The sequence below is a fragment of the Chamaea fasciata genome, unplaced genomic scaffold, assembly GCF_029207755.1.
Source record: "Chamaea fasciata isolate MVZ Bird 193981 ecotype frontalis unplaced genomic scaffold, bChaFas1.0.hap1 SCAF_40, whole genome shotgun sequence".
In the NCBI taxonomy this organism is placed as follows: domain Eukaryota; kingdom Metazoa; phylum Chordata; class Aves; order Passeriformes; family Sylviidae; genus Chamaea; species Chamaea fasciata.
In genome coordinates, this window is record NW_027094125.1 from 2139569 (window position 1) to 2155180 (window position 15612).

The 15612-nt window shown below is 66.5% G+C and overlaps 2 protein-coding genes across 3 annotated transcripts; one reads left to right on the plus strand and one right to left on the minus strand.

Annotated features, from left to right (window-relative positions):
- The first annotated feature begins 356 nt into the window (after window positions 1-356).
- Window positions 357-6032, plus strand: SLC35A2 (solute carrier family 35 member A2). 2 transcript variants are annotated; one of them, XM_066207234.1, is made up of 5 exons: window positions 357-435; window positions 715-897; window positions 2057-2208; window positions 2975-3642; window positions 5597-6032. In XM_066207234.1, exons 1-5 carry the CDS (start codon window positions 369-371, stop codon window positions 5622-5624), a joined length of 1098 nt encoding a protein of 365 aa, XP_066063331.1. In that variant the 5' UTR covers window positions 357-368; the 3' UTR covers window positions 5625-6032. The 2 variants fall into 2 exon arrangements, with proteins under 2 accessions (XP_066063331.1, XP_066063330.1); XM_066207233.1 differs by having other exon boundaries at window positions 2975-3638.
- An 81-nt stretch (window positions 6033-6113) lies between these two features.
- Window positions 6114-15558, minus strand: PORCN (porcupine O-acyltransferase). Its single transcript, XM_066207231.1, has 13 exons — window positions 15387-15558; window positions 14620-14812; window positions 14152-14195; window positions 13399-13577; window positions 11868-11998; window positions 10867-10881; window positions 9828-9953; window positions 8908-9008; window positions 8511-8587; window positions 8074-8137; window positions 7116-7201; window positions 6507-6617; window positions 6114-6414 (listed from the first exon to the last, which is right to left on the minus strand). Exons 1-13 carry the CDS (start codon window positions 15520-15522, stop codon window positions 6313-6315), a joined length of 1365 nt encoding a protein of 454 aa, XP_066063328.1. The 5' UTR covers window positions 15523-15558; the 3' UTR covers window positions 6114-6312.
- Between the last annotated feature and the right edge of the window lie 54 nt (window positions 15559-15612).

Below are 15612 nucleotides of genomic sequence, written 5' to 3' on the forward strand. Positions count from 1 at the left end.
GCGGCGCTGCCGGCTGCGGGCGCTGATTGGCTGACGCCTGAGGGTCGCGGGCGGGGATTGGTGGAGTTTGAGAGCGGGAAGGCGGGGCAATCGCTGGGCGGGGTCTAGGGGGGTGTGACAGGTGGGGAGAGCGGCGATTGGTCGCTGGATAAGGGGGCGTGGCTTCAGGTGAGCGAGGAGGGAACGGCGCCAGGCGGCGGCGGGAAGAGCGCGAGGCGGGCGCTGATTGGTCAGACCGGCCGGGGGGGCGGGGCGTCCCGCGAAAACTCGCACAGGGATTGGCTTCCCCGAAAGGAGGCGGAGCCGCTCCCCTTTGCTGGGCGGGGCCGCGGCGTGGCCGGAAGCGGAAGTGCCGGGCAAGTGCCACCATGGCGGCCCCGGGGGCGGCGGACGGCGGCGGCGGCGGCTCCGGCGATTCCGCGGGGCCCGCGACGGGTGAGGGCGGCACGGGGCGTGCGGGGGCGGCGGGGCCGGGGAGCCGGCCGGGGGGCCGCGGGGCGCCCGTGCGGGGCTGGGGGCGGCTCGAGGGGGGCGCGGGCAGGGGCGGCAGAGCGGCTTTGGGGGCCCGGGCCCGCGGGGCAGATCGGGGGCGGTGAGCGGGGCCCCGCCCTGGGCCCGCAGGTGACCCCGCCGTCCCGGCGGGCGAGGATCCCCGTGCCGGGGCCGGCGGGGGCTCAGCCCGGTGACAGGCGGTGACCGGCGCCGTCCCCGCAGTGTCGCGGCGGGTGAAGTACGCCAGCCTGGGCGTGCTGGTGCTGCAGAACGCGTCGCTCGTGCTCAGCATCCGCTACGTGCGGACCCTGCCCGGGGAGCGCTTCCTGCCCACCACGGCCGTGGTGATGGCCGAGGCCATGAAGGGCAGCGCCTGCCTGCTGCTGCTGCTCATCCAGCACAGGGGTACGGACACGGGGACATTGGGGACACTGGGGACAGGGGGGACATGGGGACAGGGGGACATTGGGGACATGGGGACAGGGGGACATTGGGGACATGGGGACATGGGGACACTGGGGACATGGGGACACTGGGGACAGGGGGACATTGGGGACATGAGGACACGGGGACAGGGGGTCTGTGTCTGCTGCTGCTGCTCATCCAGCACAGGGGTATGGACACGGGGACATGGGGACACTGGGGACAGGGGGGACATGGGGACAGGGGGACAGGGACACACCTGGTGCTGTCTCCTGCTCCAGCTCTGAACTGAGCACGGGTTGGTGGATGGGGACTTGGGGGTGGGGGTGACATGATGGGGACACAGCAGGGGACAGGAGGGGACATTGGCGGAGACGGTGGAGGGAGGGATGGAGGTCACGAGTGGCAGAGACGTGGGGCACACGAGGGGACACGGGAGACTCGTGGTGGGGGTCCGGGGGGTGACAGCCATGGAGGGTGTCCCCTGTCCCCGAGCCCTGTCCCCACAGGCAGTGTCCCAGTGTCCCCTGTCCCCCAGACAGTGTCCCTGTCCCCTGTCCCCCAGGCAGTGTCCCTGTCCCCTGTCCCCCCGATGTCCCTGTCCCCCAGGCAGTGTCCCTGTCCCCCAGGCAGTGTCCCAGTGTCCCCTGTCCCCCAGACAGTGTCCCTGTCCCCTGTCCCCCAGGCAGTGTCCCTGTCCCCTGTCCCCCCGATGTCCCTGTCCCCACAGGCAGTGTCCCTGTCCCCCAGGCAGTGTCCCCTGTCCCCCAGGCAGTGTCCCTGTCCCCCCAATGTCCCTGTCCCCAGGCAGTGTCCCTGTCCCCTGTCCCCCCGATGTCCCTGTCCCCCAGGCAGTGTCCCTGTCCCCTGTCCCCCCAGTGTCCCTGTCCCCACAGGCAGTGTCCCCTGTCCCCCAGGCAGTGTCCCTGTCCCCTGTCCCCCCAGTGTCCCTGTCCCCACAGGCAGTGTCCCTGTCCCCCAGGCAGTGTCCCCTGTCCCCCAGGCAGTGTCCCTGTCCCCCCAATGTCCCTGTCCCTGCAGGCAGTGTCCCCTGTCCCCCAGGCAGTGTCTCCTGTCCCCCCAGTGTCCCTTGTCCCCCAGGCAGTGTCCCCTGTCCCCCCCAATGTCCCTGTCCCCGCAGGCAGTGTCCGGCAGACGGCGGTGACGCTGCACGAGGCCGTGGTGGGACAGTTTGGGGACACGCTGCGCCTGGCTGTCCCCTCCCTCATCTACACGCTGCAGAACAACCTGCAGTACGTGGCCATCTCCAACCTGCCCGCAGCCACCTTCCAGGTGGGACATGGGGACCGCGGGGGGGGGGACCTTGGGGACCGCGCTGCTGTCCCCGTGTCCCTGTGACGCTGTCCCTGTGTCCCCGTGACCCCGTGTCCCTGTCCCCGTGACCCCGTGTCCCTGTCCCCACACCGGTGTCTGTGTCCTGCAGGTGACCCTGCTGTCCCACAGGTGACACACCAGCTGAAGATCCTGTCCCTGTCCCCACAGGTGTCCCTGTCCCCAGGTGTTCTTATCCCCCCCGTGTCCCCATCCTGCAGCTGACCCCGTCTCTGCTGTCCCCAATTGTCCCTGTCCCCATGTGACCGTGTCCCTGCTGTCTTCGCAGCTGTCCCTGTCCCCAGGTGACCCTGTCCCTGCTGTCCCCACGTGTCCCTGTCCCCGGTGACAATCCCGCTGTCCCCACGTGTCCCTGTCCCCAGTGACAGTCCTGCTGTCCCCCTGTGTCCCTGCTGTCCCCGGTGACTGTCCCCGCTGTCCCGCAGGTGACCCTGACCCCGTGTGACTGTCCCCACTATCCCTGTGTGACACTGTCCCCATGTGACTCAGTCCCCGCTGTCCCTGCAGGTGATCCTGTCCCTGCTGTCCCCAGTGACAGTCCCGCTGTCCCCGTGTGTCCCTGTCCCCGGTGACAATCCCGCTGTCCCCATGTGTGTCCCCAGTGACAATCCCGCTGCCCCCGGTGACAATCCCGCTGTCCCCGTGTGTGTCCCCGGTGACAATCCCGCTGCCCCCGGTGACAATCCCACCGTCCCCCGTCCCGCAGGTGACGTACCAGCTGAAGATCCTGACCACGGCGCTGTTCTCGGTGCTGCTGCTGGGCACGGCGCTGTCGCGGCTGCAGTGGCTGTCGCTGGCGCTGCTCTTCGCCGGCGTGGCGCTGGTGCAGGCGGAGCAGGCCCGCTCCGCGCCCTCGGCCGCCGCCCTGGCCCTGTCGCCGTCGGCGGGCCCCGAGGCGCCGGCGCAGAGCTACGCCGTGGGGCTGGCGGCCGTGGCCGCCTCCTGCCTGTCCTCGGGCTTCGCCGGCGTCTACTTCGAGCGGCTGCTGAAGCGCTCGGGCGGCTCCATCTGGGTGCGGAACGTGCAGCTGGGCGCCGTGGGCACGGCCGTGGGGCTGGGCGCCATGCTGGCCGCCGAGGGCCCGGCCGTGGCCGCGCTCGGCTTCTTCTACGGCTACAACGGCGCCGTGTGGGCCGTGGTGGTGAACCAGGCGGCCGGCGGGCTGCTGGTGGCCGTGGTGGTGCGCTACGCCGACAACATCCTCAAGGGCTTCGCCACGGCGCTCTCCATCCTGGCCTCCACGGCCGCCTCGGCGCACCTGTTCGGCTTCCGGCCGCGGGCGCCTTTCCTGGCCGGCACCGCCATGGTCCTGGCCGCCGTGGTGCTCTACGGGCGGCCCCGCGGCGCCGCCGCCCGCGGCCAGGACGGCGGCAAGTCAGTGGGGCCCTAGGGCGGGCACCGGGCACGCCGGGGACACCGGGGACACCGGGGACACCGGGGAGGGGACGGGGGCCGCGAGGCGGGGAGGGGACACAGGTGAGGGGACCCAGGTGAGGGGTCAGCAGGTGAGGGGTCAGCAGGTGAAGGGTCAGCAGGTCAGGGGACCCAGGTGAGGGGTCAGCAGGTGAAGGGTCAGCAGGTCAGGGGTCAGCAGGTGAGGGGACCCAGGTGAGGAGTCAGCAGGTGAGGGGACCCAGGTGAAGGGTCAGCAGGTCAGGGGTCAGCAGGTGAGGGGACCCAGGTGAGGGGTCAGCAGGTGAAGGGTCAGCAGGTGAAGGGTCAGCAGGTCAGGGGACCCAGGTGAGAGGACCCAGGTGAGCACTCTGCAGGTGGCAGAAGCTCATTAGGGCTCATTAGGCTCGTTAGGGCTCCGTGGGATGGCGATGGAGCCAGGGGGGGACCCCGATTTTGGCCACCTTTGGGTGCTGGGGACTCGTTAAGGCTCATTAGGCTCATTAGAGCCCTGCAGAGGTTCATTAGGGTATGGGGAGCTCGTTAAGGCTTATTAATTGGTGGGGGCTCATTAAGGCTCATTGGGTGGGGGGCGTCCCCAAGGTGGAGATTAACGAGGTCAGTGAGGTCAGAGGTTAATGAGGTCCGTGGGGTTAATGAGGCTAATGAAGGAGCTCTGGATTAACGAGGTTAATGAGGTCATTGAGGTCACAGGTCAACGAGGTCCGTGGGGTTAATGAGGCTAATGAAGGAGCTCTGGGTTAACGAGGTTAATGAGGTCAGTGAGGTCAGAGGTTAACGAGGTCCACGGGGTTAATGACGCTAATGAAGCAGCTCTGGCTTAATGAGGTCAGTGAGATCAGAGGTTAACGAGGTCTGTGGGGTTAACGAGGCTAATGAAGGAGCTGGGTTAACGAGGGGTTCACTGGGACCCCGGGCCCCTCCCTGGGGGTTCCCCTCCCCCCCCACCCCCCCAGCCCGGTGGGGGAGGGGCCGATGTACAGATTTTTTAGGGGGGGAGGGGCCGGGCGCGTTTTTAACGATGTTTGGGGCTAATAAAGGCGGATTTGGTTAACGGCGCGTGCTGGGGGAGGGGCACTAACACACTAACACGGGGGGATGGAGCCATAGGGACCCGGACCCATAGGATCCATAGGGACCCTCTCCAGGGATATACGGGATCCATAGGAACCCTCCCCAGGGATATACAGGATCCATAGGGGCCCTCCCCAGGGATATACAGGATTCATAGGGACCCTCCCCAGGGATATACAGGATCCATAGGGGCCCTCCCCAGGGATATACAGGATCCATAGGGACCCTCCCCAGGCCATACAGGATCCATAGGGACCCTCCCCAGGGTCGTACAGGATCCATAGGGACCCTCCCCAGGGATATACAGGATCCATAGGGACCCTCCCCAGGGATATACGGGATCCATAGGGACCCTCCCCAGGGATATACGGGATCCATAGGGACCCTCCCCAGAGATATACAGCATCCATAGGGACCCTCCCCAGGGCCATACGGGATCCATAGGGACCCTCCCCAGGGATATACAGGATCCATAGGGACCTTCCCCAGGGATATACAGGATCCATAGGGACCCTCCCCAGGGCCATACAGGATCCATAGGGACCCTCGCCAGGAATATACAGGATCCATAGGGACCCTCCCCAGAGATATACAGCATCCATAGGGACCCTCGCCAGGGCCGTACAGGATCCATAGGGACCCTCCCCAGGGCCATACAGGATCCATAGGGACCCTCCCCAGGGATATACGGGATCCATAGGGACCCTCCCCAGAGATATACAGCATCCATAGGGACCCTCGCCAGGGCCGTACAGGATCCATAGGTTCCCCCGGGCCGTACGGGATCCCCCGGAGCTCCGTCGCGCCGCCCTCAGCCCCGCGGTCTCTCTCTCTCTTGCAGGTCTCCCGACAAGGACAAGGGCACCTGAGGGCACCGAGCCGCCCTGCCGGGCGCTATAGGGGCTGTCGGCGGCCCTCCAGGGTCCTACAGAATCCATATGGACCCTCCCCTCGCCCCCGCAGCCTGTATAGGGACCGTGTGCCCCCCGAGGGCTCTATAGGGTCCATATGGACCCCTCAGTCCCTATAGCCGCCATATGGATCCTCCCCCCATCGGGGGCTATAGGGACCGCTCGCACTCCCCGGTCCCTATAGGGGCCATATGGACCCTCCCCGCAGTGCCTGTCGGGAACTCCGGGACACTCCTGGTGTCAGAGGAGCCGTGGGGCCGCTCCACGTCCCCCCCGGGGGCTATAGGGACCGCCAGCCCCCGCGGGTCCCTATAGGGCCCCTATGGCCCCGTGCCGCGGTTTTCATGTCAATTAAGAGGATTTTGGTCAAAAACACGGCTCCGCGCCATCGCCGGCGGGCCCCGCCCCCGCGCTCCTATTGGCCGCCCCGGAATGATTGACAGCAGCCATGGAGGCGAGGCTTTATTGGTCCCAGAGCGGCCGAGCGGCGTCACTTCCGCCCGAGAAAGGGCGGGAAACACCGAGAGGCGGAAGTTGAGACCGTGGAGAGGCGCTTCCGGCGGGGCGGGGCGGCCGCGCTCTCTGTGGCGCCAGGTCCTCCCGGCCGCTCCCAGTTCTCCCAGTCTTCCCAGTTCCCTGGCCGGGCTCAGCGCAGCAGGCGGGCCAGCAGCCAGCAGCCCAGCGTCACCCAGTGACCGGCCCAGTTCAGCTCCGACCACTTGCGCACCGTGTAGGCCATGCCGTAGCCCTGAGGGGACAGGGTGGCGTCGGGGCGCTGCCACCCCCCCGGGGCCGAGCCCCAAGCCCGGGGAGGGTCTGGGGGGGGCTCGGGGGTCCCACCTGCTCCTCCACGGCGTCCTCGGCCTCCACATCGAACAGGGCGCCCAGGTAGGACAGGTGGAACAGGGCCAGGGCGCCCAGGGCGCCGTTCAGAGCCCGCACCCACAGCGCCTGCGGGAGCCCGGACACCTTCAGGGACCCCCGAATCCCCCCGTGGGCACCCACAGTGTCTGTGGGGACCCCGGACCCTTCAGGGACCCCCAAACCCCCCCGTGTGCACCCACAGTGTCTTTGGGGACCCCAGACCCTTCAGGGACCCCCAAACCCCCCCGTGTGCACCCACAGTGTCTTTGGGGACCCCCGAATTCCCCCGTGTGCACCCACAGCGTCGGTGGGGACCCCAGGAACCGTCAGGGAGCCCCGAATCCCCCCGTGTGCACCCACAGCGTCCGCGGGACCCCAAACCCCTTGGGAGATCCCCAAGGACCACCTGAACCCCGCAGCGCTGGCACCCACAGAGACTGCGGGACCCCCCGGAGACCCCCAGACCCTCTACCCTCCCTGAGGACCCGCCAACCCCCCCATCCCGCTGTCCTCACGCCCGTTTTCCCCCTTATGCACCCCAAACCGCCCCAGGGCCCCCCCCGGCCCCCCGCGCCCCCATCTCACGTTCTTGTGGCGGTGGCTGCAGCTGGGGGGACAGCGCTTGGACAGGACACAGGCGTCAAAGATGGCGGCCAAGCGCTGCCTGAGGGCTGGGCGGGGCAGGGCGGGGTAAGAACAGGCCACGCCTACTGCAGCCATACCCCTCATAGCCCCGCCTGCCACTGACAGGCCACATCCCTCATAGCCACGCCCATCACTGACAGGCCACACCCCTCATAGCCCTGCCTATCACTGACAGGCCACACCCATCATAGCCACACCCATCACTGACATGCCACACCCCCCATAGCCCCACCTGCCACGGACAGGCCACACCCCTCATAGCCCTGTCTATCACTGACAGGCCACACCCCTCATAGCCCTGTCTATCACTGACAGGCCACACCCCTTATAGTCCCGCTTATCACTGACAGGCTCCACCTACACCCCAATAGCCCTGCTTACCACTGACAGGCTCCACCCCCACTTCATAGTCCCGCCCATCACTGACAGGCCACACCCCTCATAGCCCCACCTGCCACTGACAGGCCACACCCCTCATAGCCCTGCCCATCACTGACAGGTCACACCCCTCATAGCCCCGCCTGCCACTGACAGGCCACACCCCTCATAGACCTGTCTATCACTGACAGGTCACACCCCTCATAGCCCCGCCTGCCACTGACAGGCCACATCCCTCATAGCCGCGCCCATCACTGACAGGTCACACCCCTCATAGCCCCGCCCATCACTGACAGGCTCCACCCACACCTCATAGCCCCGCCCATCAGTGACAGGCCACACCCACACTTAACTCTCCATTACAGCCCCAAAACCCCACTCACATTCTCAGCCCCGCCCACATCTGCCCCACCTGCACCTTTAGGCCACACCCACCTTTAAAGCCCCACCCACTTTGACCACAACGCATTAAGCCCCTCCCATCCTGCTTAGCCCCGCCCCTTAAAGGGCCAGCACTGACCGTGCTCGGCGTAGGTGATGAGGCCCAGGGAGAGCAGGACAGCGGCCAGGTGGAAACTGAGGCCCTGGGGGGACAGCAGGGTTTGGGGGGCCCTGATGGTCTGGGGGGGTTTGGGGGGCCCGGATGGATTCAGGGGGTCTGGGGGAGTCGCAGGCCGGATTGGGGGGTCTGGGGGGTTGAAGGGGAGCCCAGGAGGGTTTGGGGGTGTCACAGAGGTTTTGGAGTTTCTAGTTTTAAGGGGTCCCGGGGGGGGCTTTGGGGTCCCAGGGTGGAGCTGGGGAGGGTCATGGGGGTTTGGGGGGCTTGGGGGTCCTGGGTGTCACGTGCAGGGAGGGGGACACGGGTGGGGTTTGGGGGTCCCGGGGTGGATTTGGGGGGTTTGGGGGGGATTTGGGGGTGTTTTGGGGTGTTTTTGGGGGGTTTTTGGGGTCCCTCACGTGCAGCAGGGCGCTGGCTGCGTAGGTGCCCAGCACGGCGGCGAAGGTGCCCAAGCGCCGGGCGGTCTGGAACACGTCTGCAAGGGGACAGCGGGGACAGCAGGGACACAGGGGACAGCAAGGACACAGGGGACAGCGGGGGAAAGTGGGGACAGCGGGGACAGCAGGGGACAGTGGGGACAGCAGGGGACAGCGGGAACACCAGTCACACCAGTACGGCCCCCAATGTCCTCCCCAGTGTCCCTAGTGCCCCTCCCAGTGTCCCCCAGTATCCCTCAGTACCCACCTGGCCCCCCCAGTCCCCCCCCAGTCTGTCCCAGTGTCCCCAGAGTCCCCCAGCGCCCAGCAGCCACCTTCCCCAGTCCGTCCCAGTGTCCCCAGTGTCCCCAGGGCTCACAGGTGTGCAGCCAGCGGGACATGGGCAGGTTCCAGTTTGTCACCACCTCGGCCATGGAGCGCGGCAGCTCCACCCGCAGGGGCCGGGACACGGCCAGGTCCCTGTGGGGACAAGGTCACAGTCAGAGGACAAGGTCACCCGGGGGTCACAGGGCAGGGGGACAACCAGGGCAGGGTCACACACGGGGCAGTGTCACATGGGGGATCACAGGTCAGTGTCACACGTGGGTCAGTGTCAGACAGGTCAGTGTCATGCACAGCAGTGTCACACATGGGGCAGTGTCACACGGGTCAGTGTCACACGGGTCAGTGTCACATGGGTCAGTGTCAGACAGGTCAGTGTCACACACAGGGCAGTGTCACACACAGCGGTGCCACAGCGGTCGGTGTCCCACACAGCAGTGTCACAGGAGTCAATGTCACAGGGATCAGTGTCACACAGGTGTCACTATCATAGGTGTCAATGTCACACAGGGATCAGTGTCACAGTTGTCAGTGTCACACGCTGTCAGTGTCACAGGTGTCAGTGTCACAGGTGTCAATGTCACACAGGTGTCAGTGTCACAGGTGTCAGTGTCACACGGGGTCAATGTCACACAGGTGTCAATGTCACACAGGGATCAGCGTCACAGGTATCAGTGTCACAGGTGTCAATGTCACAGGTGTCAATGTCACAGGTATCAGTGTCACAGGTGTCAATGTCACACAGGTGTCAATGTCACACAGGTGTCAGTGTCACAGGTGTCAATGTCACAGGTATCAGTGTCACAGATGTCAACGTCACACAGGTGTCAATGTCACACAGGTGTCAGTGTCACAGTTGTCAGTGTCACAGGTGTCAGTGTCACACGCTGTCAGCGTCACAGGGGCACACTCAGCGTCCCCAGCGGTGACAGCCGCCCCGTGTCACTGTCCCCTCACCAGTGCAGGTGGTCGTGGTGCAGGGACGCCCCCGAGCCCGCCAGCGTGGCCGTGGCCTCGGACAGGAAGGCCACGAAGTAGTTGCTGAAGTGGAACGAGAGGGCGCTCTCGTAGGCGCGGAGCCACCTAGCGGCCGGGAGGACCCGCGGCACAGCGGGATTCGGGGGGAAGGGGGAAGTTCGGGAGCACAGAAAGGGTTGGGGGGGATTTGGGGGGGAAATGGGGAGATTTAGGGGGATTCGGGGGGGAAATGGGGGATTTGGGGGGGAAATGGGGAGATTTAGGAGGATTTGGGGGGGAAATGGGGGATTTGGGGGTGTCACAGGGGGATTTGGGGGTGTCATGGGGGATTTGGGGGGATTTGGGGGGGAAATGGGGGATTTGAGGGTGTCACAGGGGGATTTGGGGGTGTCATGGGGGATTTGGGGGGGAAATGGGGAGATTTAGGGGAATTCGGGAGGAAAAGGGGAAGTTCGGGAGCACAGAAAGGGTTGGGGGGGATTTGGGGGTGTCACGGGGGGATTTGGGGCAGATATTGGGGGGTTGTGAGGGTTTGGGGGGGCACGGAGCAGTTGGGGGGACGTGGAGGGGTTTGGGGGAACAGGAAGGAGTTTTTGGGGGGATTTGCAGAGGTCGTGGAGGGATTTGGGGGTGACACGGGGGGTTGTGGGGGAAGCAGAGTTTGGGGGGGGCATTTGGGGTATCAGGGGGGTCGGGAGGGGATTGGGGGGTATGGGGAGGGTTGGGGGGTCACAGGGGGGATTTGGGGAGGGGGGGGACACACATTAAGGTGCCACCCCCATCTCACGTCCCCTCAATGTCCCCCCAGATCCCCTCCCTATCCCCACACCCCCCCAGGGACCCCCCAAATCCCCACACCCCCCCAGGGACCCCCCAAATCCCCACATCCCCCAGGGCCCCCCCAAACCCCTCCTGCACCCCCCAAACCCCCCAGGGCCCCCCCCAACCCCTCCTGGCCCCCCAAACCCCTCCTGCACCCCCCAAACCCCCAGCCCCCCCCCCAAAATCCCCCCCTCACCTGGCGAAGACGCTCCTGGGCAGCACCGGGGGGGAACAGAGATGTCAGTGGGGGGAGGCTCGGGGGTCCCTGGGGGATTTGGGGTCCCTGGAGGGGGTTGAGGGTCCCCCAGGAGGATTTGGGGACCCTTGGTGCGGTTTGGGAACCATTGGCGGGTTTTGGGGGCTCCTGAAAGCGTCTTGGGGGTCCCCGGGGGGGTTCAGGTGGTCTGGGGGGGAGGTTGGGGATCCCCAGGAGGATTTGGGGTGGCTGGGGAGGTTTGAGGGTCCCTGGGGGGTCTGGGAGTCCCTGGGGGCGTCCCCAGGGGGGTTTGGGGAGTCTTGGGATGCTCAGGGGTCCCCAAGGGGATTTGAGTGTCCCCGGGGGGGTGTCAGGGTTCCTTGGGGGGCGTTGGGGTCCCAGGGAGGGCTTGGGGTCTCCAGGAAGGTTTTGGGGTCCCCAGGGAGGGTTCAGGGTTCCCAGGGGAGGTTTTGGGGTTCCCAGGGGAGATTTTGGGGTCCCGGGGCGGGTTCGGGGTTCCCAGGGGAGGTTTTGGGGTCCCGGGGCGGGTTCGGGGTTCCCAGGGGAGGTTTTGGGGTCCCGGGGCGGGTTCGGGGTTCCCAGGGGAGGTTTTGGGGTCCCCGGGGCGGGTTCAGGGTTCCCAGGGGAGGTTTGGGGTTCCCAGGAGAGGTTTTGGGGTCCCAGGGAAGGTTTGGGGTTCCCAGGAGAGGTTTTGGTGTCCCAGGGAAGGTTTGGGGTTCCCAGGAGAGGTTTTGGGGTCCCAGGGAAGGTTTGGGGTTCCCAGGGGAGGTTTGGGGTCCCGGGGCGGGTTCGGGGTTCCCAGGGGAGGTTTTGGGGTCCCGGGGCAGGTTCGGGGTTCCCAGGGGAGGTTTTGGGGTCCCTGGGGAGGTTTTGGGGTCCCGGGGCGGGTTCAGGGTTCCCCGGGGAGGTTTTGGGGTCCCGGGGCGGGTTCGGGGTTCCCAGGGGGTCTTTCGGGGTCTTCCGGGGCTCTGGGGTCCCACCTGCGCAGGGCCCGTGCCCCGTAGAGGGGCAGCAGGCTGGAGAAGAGGAACGGCGCCAGGCAGGTGCTGACCAGGAGGCAGAGCAGGGCCAGCCCCAGACTGCGCAGCCCCTTCCGCGCCCAGGCCGCGCTCTGCGGACAGCGGGGGCGAGGGGGACACCCCAGTGAGAGCCCAAACACTGACCCCAAACAGTGACCCCAACACTGACCACCCCAGTGAGAGCCCAAACACTGCCCCCAAACACTGACCCCAACACTGATCCCAACACTGACACCCCAGTGACACCCCACTGACACCCCAAACACTGACCCCGTCACTGACACCCCAAACACTGACCCACACCACTGAGAGCCCAAACAGTGACCCACATCACTGACCCCAAACACTGACCCCAACACTGACACCCCAGTGAGAGCCCAAACACTGCCCCCAAACACTGATCCCAAACACTGACCCCAACACTGACCACCCCAGTGAGAGCCCAAACACTGCCCCCAAACACTGATCCCAAACACTGACCCCAACACTGACCACCCCAGTGAGAGCCCAAACACTGACCCCAAACACTGATCCCAAACACTGACCCCAACACTGACCACCCCAGTGAGAGCCCAAACACTGACCCCAAACACTGACCCCAACACTGACACCCCACTGACACCCCACTGACACCCCAAACACTGACCCCGTCACTGACACCCCAAACACTGACCCCATCACCGACACCCCCAAATCCTGACACCCCCACACTGGTCCCTTCCGAGCCCCCCCAAAGCCCACATCCCCCCCCCCGACACCTGCCCCATCTCCGCTCACCCCTCAACACTCCCAGGTCCCCCCAAACCTCCTCAGCCCCCCCAAACCCCCATCCCTGTCCCCTCCAAACACCCCCAAACCCTCAGTGTCCCCCAAAAACCTGCCCGAGCCCCCCAGTGCCCCCCAAAATCCCCCTCTGCTCCTTAAGGTCCCCCCAACGTTCCCTAAAGCCCCCCAATTCCCCTTCTTCTCCACCAAATCCCTCTTTTCCCCAACGCCCCTTTCCCCCATTTCCCCAGACCCCTCTCCCCCAAGCCCCACTTCTCCACCTTCTCCCCCATTCCCCTGCACCCCGATCCCGTTTCTCCTCAAATCCCCTTTCCCCCCGATTTCTCTTCCCAAGCCCCTTTTTCTCCCCCCATCTTCCATTTCTCCCCTTTTTCTACCCCTTGAACCCATTTCCCCCCACCAAGCCCCATTTCCCCCCCAAACTCCCCAATTTTCCCTCAAATCCCCCACTGCTCCCCCAAACTCCCCATTTTCCCTCCACAACTCTCCAATTTTCACCCCAAACCCCCCATTTCCCCCCCAATCCCCTATTTCCCCCCCAAAAACCCCCCATTTCCCCCCAAACCCCCCATTTCCCCCAAAATTCCCCATTTTCCCCTCAAATCTCCCATATTCCCCCCCAAAACTCCCTGTTTTCCCTCCACAACTCTCCAATTTCCCCCCCAAACTCCCCATTTCCCCCCCAGCCCCCCACATCCCCCCGTACCAGGGGCGGCCCCTCCACAGATCTCAGGTAGGCCCCGAAGGGCTCCCAGGGCCCGAAGACGACGGAGCCGGGGGAGCACAGGTAGCCGAGCACCTGCGCCGGGCTGGGCTCCCCGCCGGCCCCCCGGTCCAGGTCAAAGCCCAGCGACACGGCCTTCATGGCCACCACCATCTGCGCCCCTGGGGACCCCAAAAACAGGGATATGGGGGGCTCTGGGGGCGCTAGGGGGCTCAGGGGATGGTCACATTCATGGCCACCACCATCTGCACCCCCGGGGACCCCAAAATCAGACAGAACCCTGAAATTCTGGTGTGTCCCAGGTTTCTCAGGGTTCTGGGGGGTTCAGACCTTCATGGTCACCACCATCTGTGCTCCTGGGGATCCCAAAAATGAGAACCCCAAAATTTAGGAGTGTCCCACACTCCCCAGGGCTCTGGGGGGCTCTGGCCTTCATGGCCACCACCATCTGTGCCCCCGGGGACCCCAAAATCCACCGGCAGCCCCAAATTCGGGGGTGTCACAAAACGCGGGGGTCCCCAGGGGTCTGGGGGCTCAAAGGTGGGGGGCAACAGGGGGAGAAGGGGAGTGTCAGCACGTGTGCCACTGTCGGACCCCAAAATCAGGGGGGACCCCAGAGCTGGGGGGTTCCCGAGGGTCTGGGGGGGGGCTCAGGGGAGGAGGGAACTGGGGGTCCCAAGTGGGGGGAGGGGAGAGAATCTGGGGGGTCTGGGGAAGGGGAGGAGGGGGGCTCACCTCGCATCTTGTGCCAGGTGACCGTGTCCACCATGTGCAGCTCCCTGGGGGGGCTCCCAGTCACTCCCAGTTCATCCCAGTGCCCCCCAGCCCCCTCCCACCCAACACTCCCAGCCCTTCCCCGTCACTCCCAGTTCTGCTCCATTTCCACCCAGTTCCTCTTCAAGGAGCTTCCAGTGTCATCCCAGTGCCCCCAAACCCCTCCCAGCGCCCCCAAATCCCTCCAGTGCCCCCAAACCCCTCCAGCGCCCCCAAACCCCCTCCCAGCGCCCCCAAACCCCCTCCCAGCGCCCCCAAATCCCTCCAGTGCCCCCAAACCCCTCCAGTGCCCCCAAACCCCCTCCCAGAGCCCCCAAATCCCTCCCAGTCCCCCCAAACCCCCTCCCAGTCCTTCCCAGTGTCCCCAGTCCCTTTCCCAGCACCCCCAAACCCCCTCCGAGTGCCCCAAATGCCCCCAGCCCCTCGTACCCCATGAGCAGGTAGCTGAGCGCGGCCAGGGCCAGGCAGAGCCCCCGGTGCGCGCGGGCCCGGCTCAGGAGCAGCGTGAGCACACACAGCCCGCTCAGCAGGGCCACCCACAGCGCCTGCGCCCCGAAGAAATGGTGCAGGGCCACGAGCCCCCCGGCCGCCGCCCCCGCGTGCTTCCCGCCCCGCGGCAGCGCTGTGCCCGGGCGAGGGGGCGTCAGGGGGGCGCCCCCGACGGCCCCGACAGCCCCGGGGGGACCCAGACCCCCCGACAGCCCCGGGGGACCCAGAACTCCCCAGCGCCCCCGGGGGACCCAGAACCCCCCGACAGCCCCGGGGGAACCCAGAACTCCCCAGCGCCCCCGGGGGAACCCAGAAACCCCCGAGAGCCCCGGGGGACCCCCAACCCCCCGACGGGACCCAGAACCCCCCGACAGCCCCGGGGGACCCCGAACCCCCCGACAGCCCCGGGGGGCCCCTCACCCCAAAGCCCTGCACGGCCCCTGGAGCCCTCCCCACAGCCCGGGGTGCACCCAGACCCCCCAATCTACCCCCAGGACTCGCCCGAGCCCCTCCAGGCCCTGGGATCCCCCCTCAGCCCTCCCCAGGACCCCCCCAGCTCCTCCCGACCGCTGGGCTCCGCTCACCCGCCCGGGCCCCCAAACCTCCCCGTGCCCCCAAAAGCGCGGGGACCCTCCGATCCCCCCAGAGGCCCGGGTGTCCCCCCACGCCCCCCAGAACCCCCGTCCCCCGTCTCGGGCCCCACTCACGCAGCCGGTGCAGCAGCCGCGCCCCGAGGCAAAGCAGCAGCAGCGGCCAGAGCTGCGCCAGGCCCTGGCGCGCCGTGGGCACCACGCAGCCGGGCAGCACCTGCGCCGCGAACTCCCGCGGAGGCAAGGCCGCCATCCCGAGCCGAGCGGGGCCCGGTGGGTGCCGGGACCCCCGGAATGAGCCCCGAATCCCCCCGAATGGCCCCGGATGCCCCCGCCCGCACCT

Coding starts and splice junctions, on each gene's coding strand:
- SLC35A2 (XM_066207233.1), top strand. CDS start 369: ATGGCGGCCCCGGGGGCGGCGGACGGCGGCGGCGGCGGCTCCGGCGAT. Junction 898..2,056: donor GCTGCTCATCCAGCACAGGG/GTACGGACACGG, acceptor CTGTCCCCGCAG/GCAGTGTCCGGCAGACGGCG. Junction 2,209..2,974: donor TGCCCGCAGCCACCTTCCAG/GTGGGACATGGG, acceptor CCCGTCCCGCAG/GTGACGTACCAGCTGAAGAT.
- PORCN (XM_066207231.1), bottom strand. CDS start 15,522: ATGGCGGCCTTGCCTCCGCGGGAGTTCGCGGCGCAGGTGCTGCCCGGC. Junction 8,138..8,510: donor CAGCCAGCGCCCTGCTGCAC/GTGAGGGACCCC, acceptor CTGTCCCCCCAG/GGCCTCAGTTTCCACCTGGC. Junction 7,202..8,073: donor CATCACCTACGCCGAGCACG/GTCAGTGCTGGC, acceptor TGCCCCGCCCAG/CCCTCAGGCAGCGCTTGGCC.